This window comes from Eleutherodactylus coqui, chromosome 1 (assembly GCF_035609145.1).
Source record: "Eleutherodactylus coqui strain aEleCoq1 chromosome 1, aEleCoq1.hap1, whole genome shotgun sequence".
Lineage (NCBI taxonomy): Eukaryota > Metazoa > Chordata > Amphibia > Anura > Eleutherodactylidae > Eleutherodactylus > Eleutherodactylus coqui.
The window spans coordinates 70112367-70133751 of NC_089837.1; the positions used below are offsets into that span (position 1 = coordinate 70112367).

Genomic DNA, 21385 nt, shown 5'->3' on the forward strand with positions numbered 1-21385 from the left:
TGACCTGGTTGGTGCGGCGGTGGTTCGAAGTTTGAAGACCAGAAGAAGTGAACAACTACTTTGGTTCTGCTTGGCTTTGCTGAATGGCTAAGGCGCCCAAACATAGAAGGGTCATATGTAGAAAGATTTTTACTAGCGCCCTAATGGGCACTTTAGTAGTACCCAGTGTGGTTATGGCATCAGTAAAATGCCTGACTGAAACCCTTGTGGTCTCTGTATAAACAGCAAACCAGAACTCTGTTAGCGGAGGGTCTTAAAGGTGATTGTCCATGACTTTTACTATTGTTGCCCTATCATCAGGATAGGTAATCGATAGTTGATCGGTGAGGATCCACTGATCGGTGAGGATCCACTGATCGCTGGGCCTACTATCAGTGCAGACGGCGCTGGAAGTAGATGTCACGTTCTGTGTTGTAGTAGTCTGGTTTAGTACTGTAAGCACAGCTTCCATTGAATTAATTCTGTTTCACCTCCCCTCCAGTCCTGGGGATCAGCTGATCGATGGGGATCTTGAGTGGCAGTTCCCGGCCGATCAACAATTGATGACATGACCCATGGATAGGTCATCAATAGTAAAAGTCCCAGATAGCTCCTTTAAAAAGGGGGTATTACAGTCTGAAGCATTTTTCACTGCTTAGATGATAAGTTAGGTGGGGGTCTGACCACTGAGACCTCCAATATTTGCCAAAACTTAGACTCTGTCCCCACGCCCCCCTGCTGCAAGACGACAATTAAGAGGAGTGCTTGGCTAGTTCCATCATTGTCATAGACTTTGAATAGAGTAGCCGTGTCCATACTTGACCGCTACTCCATTTCAAAGTTCATCTTGCGGCTGGGGAAATTGGGGTCCTCCGTTTTTCCCCAATGCATTTCAATTGGGAAACTAACTACTTGTAAAAAAAAAAAAAAAAGTCAATACTCCCCTCCAGTGGCGTTCTGCGATGATCTGTGGTGCTGCTGCAGGCTGTCGCTCCCTTCTCCACGCCGACAGAGCATTGCTTTCTGCATGTGGGGCTTGAATGTCCCACCTCCAGCAAGCTAATTCTCTGATTGGTTAACGCAGCACAGTCTTTTATTGGCTGACAGCGTGCTGAGTTAGCCCATCAGAGCATTAGCTTTCTGGAGGCGGGGTATTCAAGCCCCGCATGCAGAAAAGCAATGCTCTGTCAGCGTGGCGGAGGGAGAGATAGCCTGCAGCAGCGCTGCAGACCATCGGGAGGATGACAAGCCGGCGACAGGCGAGTATAGATCCCTCCCCCCCGAGCCTCATTTTGCGAGTTTTTTGACTCGCAAGCAGGCTCGTACCCCGAATTTTTGCTTGTAAAACAGAGCGAAAATTCGGGAGAGAGCTTGCTCGCAAGTCAAAAAACTTGCAAGCCAAGGCACTCGTAACCCGAGCTACCACTGTATATAAAACACAGAGCCTGACCGACAGAAGAACAACACAGTTAGGACTCTTGGAAGGGAAGGACAAAAATAACAAAATGAGAATACAACTAAGCTGTTGTTGTCTCAGACACAACTCGGCGGTCCTGACAGAAGACACTGACCTACCGGCACCACAGAGATCCAGTGGGCTGAAGGACCTGCGGTGATGTCACTGCTGTGGAAGGAGCCATTGTACAGTTTGGTAGAAAGTACTGTATAATGGATAAGCAAACAGCAGCCACCAGGACCTGTGATGATGTCACCATCATCTGATCATCTGTGTGGTTGGAGTCTTGGATCACATGACCAGGGGCTGATTACTGTATCCAGGAGTCTACTGAGCTGGTGATGTCTGGAAATCAGCATGGATGTACCACAGCTGTGTGTGTGTGTGATGTGTGTGAATTAGGATGCATGTAGTAGAGCTGTGTGTGATGTGTGGGAATCATAATGGATGTACCATGTAGCAGAGCTGTGTGGTGCATTACGCCACCAGAAACCCTGGTGCTATCATTTCCTAATAATTACTAGTCTCCTCAAACCAACGTAAATCGGAGTTGGATTTGTGACGAGGCACGTTGTCTTGTTGAAAGTATTGCTGACCATTTCCAGAGTATTGCCACATTGTCGGCAGCACATTATTGTCTAGAATGTCAGGATCCACATCTGTGTTCATGGTTTGTGTCACTACAAGCAAGTGACCGACACCATGCCACGTAAAATATTCCCAGACTATAACGAAACCTCATGCAATAGGTGTTCCCCCTGATCCTCCACACCCAGCTACGCCCATCTGATGTGAAGATGGAGTTGTGTGATTCATCACTCCATAGAATGTTCTTCCATTGCTCAACTGTCCAATGACGATGCTCCTTGCACCATTGTAGACGGGCCGATGCATGGTGCTTCACGGTGAACGGCTTGTGTGCAGCGCCGTAACTCGTATATCTAATAGCATGCAGCTCCCATCACAAACTATGGCTGCCACCTCCAAGTCTGTATCTCATGTAGCATGGTTCAAGACACAATCCCTTTGACTGATAGGGTGTCCTGAAGCATTTGGTAGGATAGTGTACGACATTTAATATGAAGACCGCTTTCTTGGTCACCGTATATGAAGAATTGTTCTTTCTATGTGTTGCGATGAGATGATACCGGCTGTTGAATATAAGTGTGTTTTAGGTGACTCTCCCTAATTCTTACATTATCCGTAATTACTCTGCTCCTCTGTTGTCCTACGCTTTTCATCATCTAGGTGTGATAAGACAGGAGCACAGTCATATTTAAAATGGAGATAAATTAATGTGGTTCTCGTCTTTTTCATTAGGATTAAATCATGCGTAGCCACAAGGCTGCCGAGCTCTGAGCAAAGCAATTTAACAAAAAAAATCTTCTGAGACAACCTCGTCTTTGCCAGAATGGTTTGTTTTTTCATTTGTACAGTTTGTCAAATCCTTTAAAATCAAGCCTTGTGGGTTTCCACATTATAAAGTCTCATCAAGTCTGGGAGTGAAATGCGGTGGGAGCGATGTAGGCATGTCAAAGAATGCCAAGGTGGTGCCCCACAACCTGTCTTCCAGGTCCAAATGCTGTTTGGATTGGTGCCCAAAACCCCTTTTGATATTGCTCTATGGAAACCTATCCAATTGCATAATTTTCAACTTTTTCTACCACCTCCTCAGCATTTTCATGTGTTGGACTGTTTTTTTTTTTTTTAATTGAATTTGCCCTTCAGGGGTGCAAGCTTTTCCCATTGCATAACCAAAATATAAGGTTCATTTTCTCTACGACCCTCCATTTGTTGGACAGAATTTTGTCCAGGGACTGGAGAGTTGTTGTTCTTTGCTGTCCCTCCGATCTACTGGTTTTACTTATCGGATGTCCAATGAAAACTTCAATCTTTCTAATCCTTCACAGTGCGTTAGTCATGCTCCACTACCAATGTACCATATACCTGCTCTCCAATTGACCAGTGCTGCTTAAGTGATCAACACTAGTAAATTGGAGAGCGGGCACAGTATGCATTAGTGAACTAGAAAATTGCAGTAGACCTATTAGATGGCCAGAAAAGGGATCCTGAACTGGTAGATCAGAGGGATGGCAGAGAAAAACAAGTGCAGTTAGTATAGTTTCTGCTTTTTCTAGGGATTCAGTGGTTGCTAAGAGCAGTCCGTACACCATTTCTTAGCGTTTAGTGTACGGACTGAGAACAGACAGAGTACTGGTGGGTGGCACTTGCATACTGCTTGCTCCTGAGCTGGGGGTTTACAGCAATTCTGGTCCAAGGACTCTTGAAGTACTCATATGCTGTTTATTATTAACGTTGCTGCTGCAGCCAATCTCCTAGTATCAGGTAATAGAAGTTGTTAGCCGTTTAGTCATTCACAACCCTAAAAGCTAGCTCCCTCCATGTTTTTCGGTTTTGCGATAGCCATGCCAGTATCAGCTCTGACCATATCGGCCATCGTGTCTTTTGGCGGCCGGGTCGTCTTTTGCCTTTGATCTGTCCAAGCATTATAGATTTTTCTAGTGACTCTGCTCTCATTACATGGCCAAAATCCGTGAGTCTGAGCCCGGTCATCTTGCCCTCCAGTGATATATCGGGTCTTATACAATTCAGGACTTCTGTGTTTGGTAGTCTTGCTGTCCAGGGAATACGCAGCAGCTTTCGCCAGCACCACAGCTCAAATGCATCGATACTCCTTCTATCAGCTTCCCTCGCAGTCCGTCTTTCATATCCATACATGGCTATGGGGAAAATGATGGTTTGCACTATCCTGCGTTTAGCTGCTATGCCGATATCCCTACTTTTCCAGGTTTTGTCCATGTTTACTATCGCACTTCGCCCCAATGCTATCCTACAGTTTATCTCTGGCATAGATTCTCCAGCCTGGTCAATTTTTGAGCCAAGGAAGATGAAGTCTCACCCGCATTCCATGACCTCGTACAAGAAGATGTATCGGCCCTTCTACAATGGTGCAAGGAGCGTAATTATTGGGCAGTTGAGCAATGTAAGAAGGTTCTATTGCGTGAATCACATTACTCCATCTTGACATCAGATGGATGTACCTGGGAGTGGAGGAGCCTGTGGAGCATCTTTTGCCAGAGTTTCTTGTCCAACACTTAAGTACGGCAGAGGTTCTGTTATGATCTGGGGATGTTTTACATGGCATGGTCTCTTGGTTGTAGTGACCATAACCATTGGCACGGTGTGTCTTTTCAATCTACACAATAATGTGCTGCTAATGACAATCTGGCAATACTCTGGGAATGGTCAGCAATACGTCAACAAGACCACATGCCTCGTCACAAATCCAACACTGTTTTACATTGGTTTGAGGATAAGGATGTTCCACGATTGGACTGGCTGCACAGAGTCCCAGCCTGAAATCTACTGAATATCTTTGGGTCGAACTAGAAGGTCAAGTCAGGAAATACCAACAGTGTCCGTTGTCTTTGAGAACTCTCCATATGTTTGTAGAATGAATGGAGAGAAATACCAGCTGAAGTGTATCAGACGTTGGTAGAAAGTATGCCACTGGGAGCATCCAATGTCATTAGGGCCAACGGAAATAAATACTTTTGATTTTTGCTACTGTGTCCAATTACTTTTGGTAGGTTAGTGCATGTAACCGTCTCTTATTTGATCCCTATACTTACCAAATAGTGGTTTTATTTTGTGTCTATGCAGACAGTTTTGGGTTCCTTCCTCTTGCACTGGACATTATATAATCTTTACTGGTCTTGTGCAGTGAAAAACACCAGTTCAGACCAGTGCAGTTTTTGTTACCATCTACATGTCTACTCTGTGGGGTTGTTCATGGCATCTGGCGTGTTGGCCGTGTCACCGAATGTCTCCCCACGCTGAACAGAGAAATGTTGCATGCCAAATTTTTGTTTGCCTACGGACACTGAACCAATGCTCAAAAACGTCATCGATTGTGTCTTACTCTGGCATAAACCCACTGGCGAGGCGGATAGTCATGCATCTAGCCCTATTACATTTCCATTTACGAGTCTGCTCACCCAAGTGTGCGAGTCTTGGCAGTATGGGATTGTGATTATTCGGTTCTGTAGTCGAAGAGTAGAAACCTAATTTCCCGATGTACACTTCACGTGTTCTCTGCTGGTTAATGGGCCGACGGTCTTCCGTATCCTCTTCCATGACGTCCTGATCACATCTGTTACAGATTGAGTCTTCTTCACTGAGATGATACACTGTGGTTTTACTGGATGTCCAGCAATGTTATACTTATCATTGTCTGTCTTCTCTCATTTTTTTTCTCTTCTTCCCTCTTAGCCGGAGTGTGATGAGATCAATCCTGACTGGAGAAGCTCAGTGGAGAAAAGGAAAAAGATGAAAGGTAAATTAAAATTAAAGTACTTTGGCTTCTTCTAGAATAGAGTTCTCGAAGTAGTATATTGACCCCAGAGGAAATTGGATTCTTTGAAGGATGTGATCATTTTGTGATGTTTTTATATGGGCTCTTTCCCATGCCTAAAGGCCATGCATGAGCTGATTATTAACTATGATCAACGCTATTTCCTCGCAGCCCCTTTCAGACTAATTATCTGCATTAGGGTGAAGTCATACGCGGCAAATTTTTTTTGCTAATGTTTCAGCTGAATCTCTGGTCTACAAATAGATATATAAGATTGGGATTTCAGAAATGTCTGGAATGAATCTGCTTGTAAAAATACGATGACTTTTTAACCCTTTCCAATCCAATTTGTATTCTGGTTTTCCTAGGGGGCTTACTCTTTTTCTGCCTTTACACAACTGCGCTATGTGCTGGCAAAAGCCAGTACTGCATGAGGTGACACGTTGGATAAGCTCCAACAGCAGATAGGCTGGCAATGTACAGTAAGAGAACCCTGACGGACATCTTCCAACATCGAAGCTGTACAGCCTTAAATCATAATGTCTTTAGACGTCAGACAGTGGATTGGAGAGGGTTAAGGGTATTGGACCAGAATTCACGTGTTTCACCTATTCATAGGAAAGGTGGTAAAAGTCCAAATGATGAGGCTCTCACCGCTAAGACCCCAAACAAACCCTAGAATGAATCTACTATGACTCGCTCTTCGTTTCACCCACCCACACTGTTAGATTTAACGCAGCGGGGTCACACATGCACAGCACTGTTCCTTTCATTTTTCATGGAGCTGATTGAAATGGCCCTGTACAAGCCCTTGATTACCTCCATTGAAAATGAATGGAGTGATGCAGCGAATTTACAACCACTGGTTCCATTCAATCTCCTCCTCCCCACAGGGGGTGCTGTGATGCTGCTGTAGGGAAGAGGGGGTGGGGGAAGGCACGGGACTACCGTCCTTGAGATCATTGGCGGTCTTAGAGGTGAGACTGATCAGACTTTTATCATCTAACACTACATTAGCACTAGACCCACATGCACAGTAATACTAATTGCTGCATAATCTTGCAAATGTCTTTTTGTATCCCCATGGCTTCTCTTTACTTCCTGGTTGTTTTATGGAAAATGGGTCAGGTTTTGCGTTTGCTCTGCCATCATGAAGGTCTCACAGTCTACCGCCCTAGCCTCACACTGTGGTCATCAATCCTTTTACGTGTCCATCCCTACTTCTCTGTACACTCCATGGTTCCTACCACAGAAGAACACACAATTTGCCCATTTATAACAGTACGTTCACAAGTGCCGGATTTTGATGCATATGCACCATTTGGATCCACTTGGAAACGGATCAGATATTATGCATGCAGATTTTGCCCATTGACAGGGCTAGACCTGCATGTGGATCCGTGAAAGAACACATGGCTTAAATGTGCAGCTTAGCCGTGGAATAAAGGTGGAATCTATGTGGAAATTTTCTGCTGCGTAAAATTTCCCACCATTTCTGTTATCTGTGAATGTACCCCAACAGGTACTCAGAGCCCCATGGATGAGCTGAATCCAGATAACATGAGATTAACAGTGCGGGGGGAATATAAGATATCAAATTTATTTTTATGCAGTCATACAAAATATCTAGATGAGCTGACGGCGATTAGCTGAAGTGTTGGGCATGCTTGGCTTGTTGTATTCGTTGGACTCCACTGAGGTCAATAGCTAATAAGCTGTTATAGCAATGACCATGGCCGTCACATCTGGAGTGCTGCAATATTTTTTGCTGCTCCATTTTGTAATATTCTACTGTGAAATGTGCACTCCCAATGCGAAGAGTGGGTCCACTTACTGCGCATTCTCACCTGTGTCTATCGACTTGTGTTCTATTGATTTCATTGGAGCTCATAGAAGATAATGGACGCGGCTGAGCATATGAAGTAAAATTCATTTGATACACCATGTACTTACTACTTATGCTTGGCCGCACCCATTATCTTCTGTGGGCTCCATTGAATCGATTGATTTGTACATCCAGGAGATAAATTGCTGTCAGGCGAGTCTGGTAGTTGCTCGTCTCCTTCTGTCCATTGAAGGCAACGTACCAGTCGAGGGATTGGATGTTTGTCTTGTGTGTGTGCGCAACTAGACCCTCACAAAATAGTCTATGGTTTTCCAACAGTGGTGTGAGAAGATCTTGATATGGTAGGAATTGCTCCATAGACAAAGGATCAATAAATGCATTTATTGGAAGTCCTTGTGGACCTTTACAGATTAACTTCTGTCCCATTCACAGAAGCCAACATATTTTGCTGTCTACAACTAGGAGGGCAGGAAGATATTATTTGCCCTCCAACGTAATCCATGAATCTTGATCTTATTTCGACTTAAAGGGCGTCTGTCATCAAGAATTAGGTTGGAGGCAGTTTGGGGCCTATCAACTAGGACGGTAACAGGTTCTCAATGATGCACTTTAATTTTCTAGGAGGTGCGGCATCATGAAGAAACAGAACTTTGAAGGCTTTATTCCAATGCCTATATAGTGTCAAGAGGAAGGAGCCACCTTCCGAAAAGAAGTTGCGCTGGGCGGTCACCCAACTAGGTTAATTGGCGACTTGCAGATCATTTAGGTTAGCAAGCCACCTCCAATATATGCACAGGGAAACAAGGTGTGATGGTCTCCACTTCATCTGCAGAATGCCCATATGCTGGTTGCTTCTGTTCAAGGCTTGTGATAATGCTCCCAACCAGCAGGATGTCAATCAACCCAAGAGGAGGACCGAGTAGTGTGACCTTTTTGCAGAGATGAGAAATTCTGTTAGGGTCGCAACTTTCCAGTTAAAACAAAATTCGAAGTTAAGCATACTAAATTCAACCTTTCTTTTTATTAATTATTGACTTGGCAATAAAGATGCATTTCGGGGCAAAAGAGCCTGTTACTCAGTTGTGCTGAAAGGTGATACCGTTCTGTTTCCAGGAGAGGATGGCTTGGCCGTCTTCCCATATAGAGAAGTGCGGATCCTCTACTCACCGAATCACACCCACTTTTATAATATGGTGCACTTCTGTAGACACCACCACAATTATTCTTCTAACCAACATAATGGCTCTGCATATCCAATTTCAAAGGTACCTCCAACAAAACTACTCTCATGACGGGAATACAGCCTTCAGAATTCTGTATCTTCATGAAGCCGCGCCTGCTAGAAAATTAAAATAACATCAGTTGGAACCAGTTACTGTTCCTGACAAGTGATTGGTGGCAGTTTGGAGGTCTAATTCCTGATGATGGGTTCCCTTTAAACTTATTAGACTGGACTGAACAAGTTTTTGAAAATTCCATCATACTATGCAGTTATGAGCCAGCCAGTGGCTGCTGCATTTTTATTATTGTATGCCCTATTCCTAATGGCGTTTTGGTGATTCCACCCCCCATTAACCATTATGTGGTTTCCTTAAGAGCAGAACTAGGATCAGTTCTACATGACAGCCCATAGCGGAACTCTAGAGGCAGCCATATTGGTTTTGTTACTCCACCGGAACCAGTTCTAACTAGCGGTACAGAATGTGTTGACGAGTATGCAGAATAGGTCGTCCCAAGAAGTTACAAGTCAAGCTCTTACCCTTTTCTTATACTTTGGTTCCTCGTTATTTTTATATTGAGTTTTCCTAATTTGGAATCTCTAATAAGAGACATTTGGGTAAAAGTTGAGAAGGCAACGCTCCGTGCGTGCAGTCTTTCCTTAGCTGTATTCCTCTGTTCAGATAAGATCTCGAATTTGTAGATTATGAAATATCTTGAAGCTAAATCCATACAGAGAGCTAACGACTGGTATTAATTGGCCGCAGACAGACCGCTTACATGCCAGACCACACACCCTATTAGCTAATTTCAGGTCGCCCGTTGTTTTCTTTTGATGCAGCATACATTTGCTATCTCTTCCATGGATTTGTAGGAGTGCTACTGTGTCTTCTAACGCATTGATGTCCTCTGTCCGCATCCAGATAAAGAATCCTATTATCCGCTGATTGATGTAAATTGGTGGGCGGACAACGCTGTGATCTTGGCTCGCTGCTCTGGTTCTTTGACTGTGTCCTCTGTGAAAACTTTAAAGAACTTGCTAGGGAAATCCTGCGAATGGTTTGAACCCTCTCCGCAGGTTACCGCCGCCCACGACGGAGGCTTTCTCAGCTTGGAGGTAACATTTTAAAGCTTTTTTTCTTTAACCTTTTATTAATATTGTTATTAGCACATTATATAGTAATTGGGTTAAGTGCTTTATAGAGGTTGGCCAGTTTATAGGAAGGAAGCTGTTAATTGGGTTACTTAAAACTACGTCTGTTTATATTTTTATGCCCGCTCCGGAGTTGAGTGCCCCATGTGTATGCTATGACGACTACTATACTGATAGTTTCTTCATTCATAGGTTATATGGCCACGTGTGTAAGTCATGTGATTGACGCCGTATTGTACCTTATAGATGTAGTGACTCATTTGTTGTAGGCCCTCTGTCCACGGCTGCGGAAAGGAGCACTGACCGGTCTCCGTGATGAGCCTATCCAATAGATAGCTCACCACGGAAAATTGCGGCAACTCGCAGCTTGCCACGGTTTTAATCCCGCAAGCAGAGAATCGCTACGATTCTCCATTAATGGACATTGGGCTGCGCTTTCTATAGTTAGCCTTTGAAAAGCGTTCACTGCATTACCCGTGGTCGGATTGTCATTGCGGATAATGCAGTGACATATTGGTTGTGAACAGGCAGTCTAAATCTGCGCCAGTTTGTGGCATGGATTATAATGAATGTAATGGCCTGTGCCCACTCTTTGACAACCTGTCGGGCATGGCATAAATGTCAAAGTTGACTTGGCACTAGCAGAATTCAGGCACAAACGAGTTGTTTGTGAGGCCCTGTGGTGTTTGCACAACTTTGTTGATCCAGAAGAAAACAAAAATATTAAAACATCAAAAAGTCCTGATCCACAGAAGTTGTATAAAGCCTTAGGCCTCCTGCCCACAGCTGTGTCGGACACTGCTAGCGGAATATTGCAGTGGAGTCCATCACAGCAACCCCCAAAGATCCCATACTCACCTCTCCGGATTTGTGGCTCGAGTCCTGCCCGGTAAGCCGGCGCGCATGCGCAGTACAGCACATGACGTGCAGGCAGTGGGCGATGACACGTAATCACGCGATACTTCCTGTCAGCCCACAGCGGAAATATCGCGTGATGGCTGGCTTCCATTGACTACAATGGAAGTCGGCCGCGCATTTGTCTGCGGCAATTAGAACATGCCGCGGTTTCTTTCACGCTGCAGAATTCCGCAGTAGAATTCCGCAAGGAGAACATTGAGCTATTAGGTTCAGTAGAATCTAATAGCTGCGGGATAACGCGGCAGAAATTTGGCCGTCTGCATTAGCCCTTAGGCCGGGCTCAAACGGGCGGATTTGTATTGCGGATTTCACAATCGCCAGTAGCACGGGAGATCTGCGGTAAAACACAGGCATTGGAAGGCATGCATTTCTGCTTTCTCGATTACATTCTCGGAATACGAATTGCGTATTCCACGAGCGGAATAAAAATTGCAGCATGCTCTCTTTTTGCCGCAGTTGGCCTGCAATGTAGGCTGTCTGACCCGCAGTACATCCGCAAATTAACGATTACACGGGAAATACAAACAGAAAAGCAAAACTGTCCTGCAGATGACTGCTTGCAAGACTCCGTGGTCATCCACAGTACAGTTAAAGGAGGTACGCAGCCAAAATCCGTATGCCATATCCAACCCGCTCGTAAGTTCACACATAGCAGAAATACTACATATTTTATAAGGCAACATCCGCAGCATTTCTGCATCAAAAATCCGAGGGCGAATCTGCACCATTGGTGCAAATTTTGACTTAAAATAAGCTGATTTCGGCCTGACGCTCCTCTCCCCTCACAATCGGCAGCCCCTCCTCACCGCAACGCAGGGAGCAGCACTCACCCAGCAACCGCTAACAAGTGCTGCGGCTGCCAGTCAGATAACGCACCTTCTTCTGCATCACTTGATTGGCATCCGCTGCGCTTTGTAGCTTTTGCTGGGTGATGCATGTGAGGGCTGCTGTGTGCGCTATAGTGAGGGGTTACTGATTTTGAGTCGCCAAGGCTCCACACGGCATGCGGTGTTGTGAAGATGAGGCTGGGGCCTGCTGCGTCACAAAGAGCACACGTGATTGGGTGGGTGGGGGAAACTCTGCCTGGGGCGCAGAGACTCCTGTCAAACTTAGGTTTTTTTGCTGCATTGGTGCTGCAAGTTCAGATTTTACATGCGGCGGACCATATATAACGAGATATTGGGCCGAACTCAGCCCGCCTTATGTTAGACATGTGTGACATTAGCATTCGTGTTTTCACAGCTTTTTTGCGCCTCCTGTTTTCTCTGGGCTGTGACAAAAGTGACATGCCTTTTGGCCTTCGTTGGCATGTTTTTTTCTTTTGCGCGCTGATGACAAATGGATGCAACACAGCCGTAATAAAAACTGCACATGCGCAGCAAAAACGTGTAATGCTCATAGTGCGAGCGCCTATGTGAACGAGCCCTTACTATGGATGACCGATCATCAGGATAGGTCATCAGTAGTTGATGGACGGGGGTCTACCTCTCGGCCCTGGAGGCAGAAAGCGCTGTCCATATTGCAGCAGGCCTGTCGGTACTGCATATGTCTAGCGCATTAAGACATTGGCTTTTCTTGGCTGTACAGCTGAAGTGATTGCAGATCAGGAATGCATGGAGGTAGTAATGAGCAGGGAAGGCGGATTACACAGAAGAGAGGGGAATCAAGACTATTTAGCGAATCCTGCAGAGAAATTGCAAATAATACCTGTACGTTTCTCTATGCGTTGCACTCTAACCCCAGAGCGCTGCTTGAGGAAATTGAAAGTAAATTGTTTTAGCAGTCAGTCATTTTAATAACCTAATAACGCCGCTCGCGGTTGCTTTACCAGGCTTAAACATATTAGAATGATTGTGCCGCTATTTGAAGGAATCTTTCATTTAGGTTTTTTTTATGAATACTTGATTGCACCCTGGGGAAAACTCCTGAACAATGGGAAGCCTTCCGCATCTGCCGACTTGTAAAACTTTTCAGCACACCTATTCTAATAACACTTTTACCATCACCATGTGTGCCGTTTAGAACGGAGGCTAAAATGTTCCCTGTTGCACCCATATTTTAACCCTTTGCAATCCAATTTTTAATTCAGGGTTTCCTAGGGGGTTTTCTTTTTCTGCCATTATACAATGCCACCATCTGCTGGCTAGAGCCAGTACTGCAGTATGGGGTATGCTGGAGAGGCCCCCGACAACAGAGCGGCCAGTAATATACAGTAAGAATTCCCTGCTGAACGTATTCCGACATCGGAGCTGTACAGCCTTCAATCGGAATGTCTTTAGATGTCAGAAAGTGGATTGGAAAGGGTTAAAGGTGGCTTTACATGGTGCCAACTACCATCCAATAGTCCCTCAATAGAGCGAATGCAAGCGACAGTTGTTCCGTGTAAACACGACCGCCAACTGGTTGAAGTTTGATCAGTAGTCGCTTTGTTTCAGTCCTCCTAAAAGGCTTTCTCTTTTTGCTGCTATACAACAGTGCCATCTGCTGGCTAAAGCCAGTGTGTGTGTGCCAGAGAGGCTCCGACAGCGGAGTGGCAGGCAATGGATGGTAAGAATACCCTGTCGGACGTCTTCTGATATTGGAGCTGTATAAGCTTCAATCAGAATGTAGGAAGACAGTGGATTGGAAACCATTGGTTCCCGAAACCTAAACACATGTGCGAGTGATCCTTGGCTGAACAGTCCTTGCTGCTCTTGGCAAGAGCACTCGCTGCTACAGACGTTGGCTGGTTTTGGTCTTCCAGATATGCTCGTTGCTACACTTGACTGTTTACTCAAACCAGCGAGAGGCCGCAGCAGCGAGTGTTCACTCGAAGAGCGCCCACTCACATTTACGCTTGTTGATTGATCTTGACAACCAATGATGGTGTGTTGGATAGGGATTGACATGTCAGATTTACATAGCTTACATACTTCGAACTTCTGTTCAAAGCCTCCATTGCAGCTTTCCGTTAAAATCCAGGACTAAATAGTGCAACATGCTGCAGTATTTCATGCTGGAAAATGCCGGCGTGCGTGCCGTAAACCGGATTGAACCCATTTGAGTCACTGGGATACATTTGGTGCTGTTCATTGCCGTCTCGTTACAAATAGGGCTTCCCGTTCCCCTGATCCAAGATGGAACAAGAAAACGGAAATCGTGACAGTGATGTCACTGAGCCCAAAATCATAGCATGTTAATACCGAATTGCAAAAAAATATTAATACAAAATGTTCTAAAGTTGGTCAGGAGCATCTTTTTTTTTTTTTTTTTTTTTTTGAGCCATAGCCGGAAGTAGATCCATCGGGAAGGACAAGTAGAAGTCTTGACTTTTTATAGTTTTCATTCTTCTTTGATCTACTTTTGGCTTTGGCTCAAAAAGGTGCATCAAAAACTGCAAGTGCGTTTTCCAGATATTACTGTCTGTGAAGCCACCTTAATAATTACAGATCAAATCGTAGCTATGGTTGAATGTCTGGTACACAATGAAAAATCCCAAACCCTTCCTGCTGGTGCCATCAGAATTCTGGCCATGGGTCAGGAATAGAGATGAGCGAACGTACTCGGTAAGAGTGATTTCGCAATCGAGCACCACGATTTTCGAGTACTTCACTACTCGGGTGAAAAGTACTCGGGTGCGCTGTGGGGTGGGGGGTTGCAGAGGGGAGTGGGGGGTAGCAGCGGGGAACAGGGGGGAGCCCTCTCTCTCTCCCTCTCCCCCCCCCACTCCCCGCTGCAACCCCCGCTCACCCACAGCGCACCCGAGTACTTTTCACCCTAGTAGTGAAGTACTCGAAAATCGCGGTGCTCGATTGCGAAATCGCCCTTACCGAGTACGTTCGCTCATCTCTAGTCAGGAACCTTTTCGATTCTCCTTAAGGAGAGCACCTAGAAGGTGGCGCTGCAGAGGTATTATCCCTTCTGTCCATTTGCATATTACCCAGAGGAGCATGGATGGCGGTACAAGTCTCCTATTCTAGGTGCTCTCCTTAAGGAGAGATGATACCCTTTCTGTATGTCTATAGACCTCTCACTAGCCAAGTCGGGAAATCTACTGCACACTGATGAGGGTCAATCACCCTGAAACATCTGACTGTGTATGGTTATTCTGGCTTTGGCTTACAATTCCCAGTCATTGTTATAAGGCTTGTTTAAAAAAGTCTAACAAATTGCAGGAATGCTGCCTTCCAACAGGTGGCGCTGCAGAGATATTGTTCCATTTTCCCATTTGCATAGCTCTGGCCATGACATGATGACACCAAAACTTCCATGCGCGCCTTTGCTGTGTAGCAAAGTTGGCATTGGTACATTGCCGCTGGCACTTATAATATACATTTCGGGTAAGCCTAATTAGCGTTTAATTATGTTGAAATTGGAGCACATCCGCCCTGAGGCCTGTAAGGTCAGTACAGAATACAGCTGACTTCTCATCCCCCTGCAAGCTGCAGGGGACATGTCTTCATCTATCAGGCAATTACCAGGATTTCTGGGTGCTGAATTTATAGCATTCTGTTGTATGAGGCCAATTTTAAATCCTCTTTAAGTCTTAGCATGGCCTTTTTGATTCTGCAACTGGAGAACCTCAGAAGATTTAGCGCTACATTATCGTGCATCGTGTTTCATAAATCCCTTCTGCACTCAGTGATAACTATGTAATTGGCCTCCTTCCTGGACAGCAAGCCTAAAACTGAACGGGTAGACAAATTAAAATCTCTCAAAGTCCAGGAGGTAGAAAAAAAAAAGCTGTACAAAGCAAAACCGAAAGCTGTCACGCTGACACGTAGCACACCGCGCACTTAATCATAGACCTACGATAAACCACAGTGGTTGGCCCGCAATTAGGCGCTCAGCGTGAGCCGTGTCATCCTTTTCTTGTGTGCTTGTCACTTCGTCTTCAAGACAGCATTGATTTTAATATACATCGATTTAAGTAAAGATTTCGCGTTGTCCGTTCTCTCTCCCTATTAAACCTCTTCTATTGTTTCATAGCATTAATGTGGTATGAATCGGTCAACCCTACAGTTGCATGTGGTCAGCCATTTCCGTAGCGTGACTTGCGGGGTTATCGATCATGCCTGAAAAGTTTTTACAGTTTCTTTTAAAGCCGTCTGGTTCAGTCTATGAGCCTGAGGTGCTGCGGTAAGGCAGCATTCATGTGAGTGCTCTGCCCAACTGGAAAGACTAGAAAGGCTTCTCCGTCTTTTCCTCTGTTATGTCGGCACTGCCTCGCTAACACAAAAAAAAAACGAGAACAGATCTCGGAAGATCCAAGTTGGATTGTTTTTCCAGACCGGTCTTTAACGTTCAAGTCTATGGAAGAAAAGCCAGTTATGAATACAGCTGTGCAAAAAAAAGAAAACCTTCATAAGAACCCAACAAAATGGAAAGCAAAGAACACAAGTTGTGTGTCAGTGTTTGTCGATTCCTTGACCCAGGCTTCGCTCGATTGGATCAAAGGTCCTCTGTCTGGTAGACCACCACTAGTCTAAACTTTTCCATAGACCAGACTTCTTACGTTCAATTCAATCACTACTGTTTCGGCATTTTACACTACTGGGAAGATGGTTGATAAAGAACACTAAGCACAGGAAATACAGAAAAAATATTCCAACTCTTCAGCCATTAATCTCCTCCTTTTCCTTGGGTCCCATTTTGTCTCGACTTGCAATTAAATCTGAGAAGTATCTAAAAAATTATGTCTGCTACAGGCCTCTGAGCGTTTTTATTAGGTGGCTACAAAAACATGCTGACCGGCTTACGCACTTGGCTACTGAAGTCAAAGAACACGCTGGCTGGACGCAATCAAGGTGGATACATGCACATGGAAGAACTGAAAGAATCTGTCAAGGATAGGAAAGCATGGAGAACATTAATCCATAAAGTGACTGAAAGTTGGCCTTGATTGACCGGATAATAATCATCATCATCACTGAAGTCTACATAAATTTGGCAACTTCTGTTTGACATGTTAAAATATGACACATCCATTGCGAACCATGGAAGCGGTCTTAATAACCATTAATGATCGTTTTTTTTCCCGGAAGATTTCCGAATATAATTACTTCTATAGCCAGTTTAGGGTGCAGTAGAAGGAAGGATGCTTCTCTGATGCAGAAGGGCAGTGGTGCATAAGCGGTAATTGGATCAGTAGGGGGTCTCTGTGCGCTAATAGTGAGTTTGCCATGAACACTTTCATCCAAGTGTAAGCTGCATTTTTATACTTTTTTTTGTGTTTTGGTGCTTTAGATCAGCTGAAGACTTTTCCCCCTGGTTTATAATGTAGAATTTATTGAAATGGTACATTTGTTACTTGTCTTCTATATTGGTGACAGAGGAATAATTGTAGCGTGCACAGTAGACCTTTCTGTTGAATCAGAAATGAGGAATTAAGAGGCATGATCTGTTGTGAAGCAGCGGGAAAGCTGTCACTCTCTTGCTTGGCTGTGACAACGACATGGCCCTCTGCCTGGGCAAACATAGAAAAAAAAAGTCATACTTTTATATTGTATGGCAAAAAATGTAGACAAAACTTACTTTTGTCCAAAGTAGTAAGTATTGATTTGATTACATGTTGCTTAACTTGTAGCAAAATTTTAGAAATGGAAATTTCTAAATTTCTCTGTAAAGGAAACCTGTGTAATACCTTTTGTTGCCATTAAACCACCAGCACTTATGTTCTAAAGATAACCCATCAGGCATTTCGTCATTACATAGTTACTAGTAATTATTAGGAAATTATAGTACCATTGTTTCTGGTGGAGCAATGGACCACACAGCTATGGAACATCTATCCTGATTCCCAGACATCACACGCACACAGCTTTACTACATCTATCCTGATGCCCAGACATCACACACAGAGCTCTACTACATCCATCCTGCTGCCCACACATCACACACACAGCTCTACTACATCCATCCTGCTGCCCACACATCACACACACAGCTCTACTACATCCATCCTGATGTCCACACATCACACACACAGCTCTGCTACATCCATCCTGATGCCCACACATCACACTGTCAGCTCTACTACATCCATCCTGATGCCCAGACATCACACGCACAGCTTTACTACATCCATCCTGATGCCCAGACATCACACGCACAGCTTTACTACATCCATCCTGATGCCCAGACATCACACGCACAGCTTTACTACATCCATCCTGATGCCCAGACATCACACGCACAGCTTTACTACATCCATCCTGATGCCCACACATCACACACAGCTCTACTACATCCATCCTGATGCCCAGACGTCACACGCACAGCTTTACTACATCCATCCGGATGCCCACACGTCACACGCACAGCTCTACTACATCCATCCTGATGCCCACACATCACACGCACAGCTCTACTACATCCATCCTGATGCCCACACGTCACACGCACAGCTCTACTACATCTATCCTGATGCCCACACATCACACGCACAGCTCTACAACATCTATCCTGATGCCCACACATCACACGCACAGCTCTACAACATCTATCCTGATGCCCACACATCACACGCACAGCTCTACAACATCTATCCTGATGCCCACACATCACACGCACAGCTCTACAACATCTATCCTGATGCCCACACATCACACGTACAGCTTTACTTGATCCATCCGGATGCCCAGACATCACACGCGTAGCTTTACTACATCCATCCGGATGCCCAGACATCACACGCACAGCTTTACTACATCCATCCGGATGCCCAGACATCACACGCACAGCTCTACTACATCCATCCGGATGCCCAGACATCACATGCACAGCTTTACTACATCCATCCGGATGCCCAGACATCACACGCACAGCTTTACTACATCCATCCGGATGCCCAGACATCACACGCACAGCTCTACTACATCCATCCTGATGCCCACACATCACACACACAGCTCTACTACATACATATCGGTGCCCTGTGCTAGTTTTGTATCTAAACACCATCACAGGTCCTGTCAGCAGATGGCTGCTGTCCGGCGTGAAGCTGCAGTGATGATGTCCTCATCATGTGAGCATCTCTAGACCACTAAACCAAAGCTGCATAGCTGTGTGCTAGTGGCCCCTAACAGGGGGAAATCGCCCATGTAAAATTCGGCCTAAAGCAATGAAAGAAAATGAGAAATGTCATTGTGATCCAAAAGGAAACGAGGTGGCGATATAATGACCATTAAATAATATCACATGGAATCCTGTGTCAGTGAGAAAACGCAGAAACATGAAAAGTCTCAGCAGGTTAAATCAAAGTTTCAATTGCTTAACAGATGGTCATAATAGAAACGGTGTCCTGGCCAAAGATATTACAGAGGCTTGCACTTCATAAGGAACCTTCTGCAGAATAGTAGGGCACTTCCACTGTCTCCATTAAAGCAAGTTTCCTGAGGTTGAGCAATAGCATCACTCAAAGCGAAGAGCTTGAAAGGCTCCACAATCAACATCTACAATGGGGAAGTTTTTTAAACATTTTTTTTCCCAACCCAAGACCTCAAATTACCTAAAAAATTACCTAAACAAAAAGGGCAGATTCAAGTAAAGTTGGTATAATTATTGATTGGTTTGCCCCCATGCAAAGCGCCTTAAGTTGGCTGAAATTGGTTGGAAATCTATACCTTTTGGGGTGAATTGGGTCAAGAGGAGTAAAGTTTCTCTGACACAAATATGAACCCCATTCAGCTGCGATATCGCCTATTGTTTTCACATGAAAATGCCTTGCATCACTGGGGCCTTCATAAGGATGACGAGGGCGATATCGGCGCCGTCTGCCTAGGATTGCGTTTTCTAATGCAATTTTATGGCAGCTTCCACAAGTGGAAATTCTGCGGGAAATCCCGACGCAGAATTTCCGCCCATGTGCAGAGGGCCTTAGAAGTAACTTTACCCCTCCCAGCCCACATCATAGGCCTCTTACCCAGCCGGCCAGCAACTTACTGTGCACTGATGAGGGGCAAAAACCCTGGAACAGCTGTCTCTACATGGGGATATCCTTTAATCCTGAAGAAGACTCTGGCTTTGGCTTACCTTCCCAGTGATGTTACAAGGCCTAGTAAAGGGAACCTGTACCTCGTTACAGCATCATAAACCAAATCAAGTTGGTGTTAGGCGAGATGATGGGGAGCTGGCGGGTGTATTTTTTTAAATTTTTTACTCCCTGACTTTGCTGTTCCCGTGCTGTCTGTCGCTGCGGTCTGAAAATCTGACAAACCCAACCAGATGAATGTAACTGATTTTCAGCAGTCCGTTTGCCGTATGTGATCCGGTCTTGTGGCTGCTATCCTCTTCTGAAGTACGGTTGCACCGCTGACTTTCCTTGATAAATGCTGTCCTAGAACACTTTTGAGTGACTTGATGCCCATTGGTTTCATTAGATGAACGGGCTTTTTAAGTGTGTGTGTATATACAGTATATATGCATGTCATACATAAATGGGTGTGTTTGTATAGAAGGTGTGGTTTTTTTTTATATATATATTTTTTTTTTGTATTTTACACCACTTTTTTGTTACACTGTTTATAAAAACAGTTTTTGTTAATCCTAAAATGTTTTAATTCTCTCTGTAAAAAAAAAAAAAAAAAAAAAATCTAAAAAATTAGCAGCTCATCAGCTCTCTGCTCTGTCGAGGAATAACTTTTTTCCCCTTTAACTTTCATTTCTACTTTACTTCACTTTTTTTTTTTTAGTGTGAAGTAAAATTTGCTTCAAAAAGGTCCCGCTTGGACACCAGATCTGGTGAAGACGAATACGGAGACCAAGACTCTGACTTCGATGATGAGATGTCCGCCAAAGACAGATATTTGTCCTACATAAAGCAAGGGCTGTACTACGCCACAGAGATGGAACGATTTGCCCCTCCTCGCAAACGTCCTCGCACCATCATGAAGACTTACAGGCTTGTTAGTTTGAGGTCTACAACACCAGAGGAACTGTACCAGAGGAAGGTATGCTGGGGGTTGGCCAAGTACAATTCTCTCGCCGTTACATTTCTATTGCCATTGTCATGAATACAATATAGTGGAGGGTTTGCATGTATTTTAGTCACTATCTTTGCCTATTGGCCCTTTTACACAGGCAGACAGTTTTTTGAATGACTTCATGGGTGCTGACATCACCGCTAAGGTCGTCAGCACTCGTATGGGGCGTTGACACAGAAAGACTTGCCGCTGAATTGCAGGTTTCCGATCCGTTTCTCGCTCAAGCGCTTCACCTCCTATTGGAAGCGCCGAGCGAGGAGCAGTTGCACAGGACGAGAAGCCAACAAAGTTATTTCAGTTGACTGAATGACAAGTGAGCAATTTTTGTGCATTTACACTGAAAGATTATCGCTTAAATTTGTTCAATTGAATGAATTTTGCGTGATAAGTGTTACATGTAAATGAGCCTTAAGACAAATGCTTTAACCCTTTCCAGTCCAATTTATATCCTGGTTTTCCTAGGGGGGCTTACTCTTTT

General features: G+C 44.6%; 1 protein-coding gene across 1 annotated transcript in view; it reads left to right on the forward strand.

Annotated features, from left to right (window-relative positions):
• The window catches only part of NBAS (NBAS subunit of NRZ tethering complex), a 616392-nt gene that overhangs the window by 87864 nt on the left and 507143 nt on the right, over positions 1–21385 (forward strand). The window contains exons 13-15 of the mRNA XM_066597064.1: positions 5729–5792; positions 9798–9991; positions 20617–20874. Of these exons, the coding sequence (XP_066453161.1) occupies positions 5729–5792; positions 9798–9991; positions 20617–20874 (516 nt within the window). The remainder of the gene's footprint in view (positions 1–5728; positions 5793–9797; positions 9992–20616; positions 20875–21385) is intronic.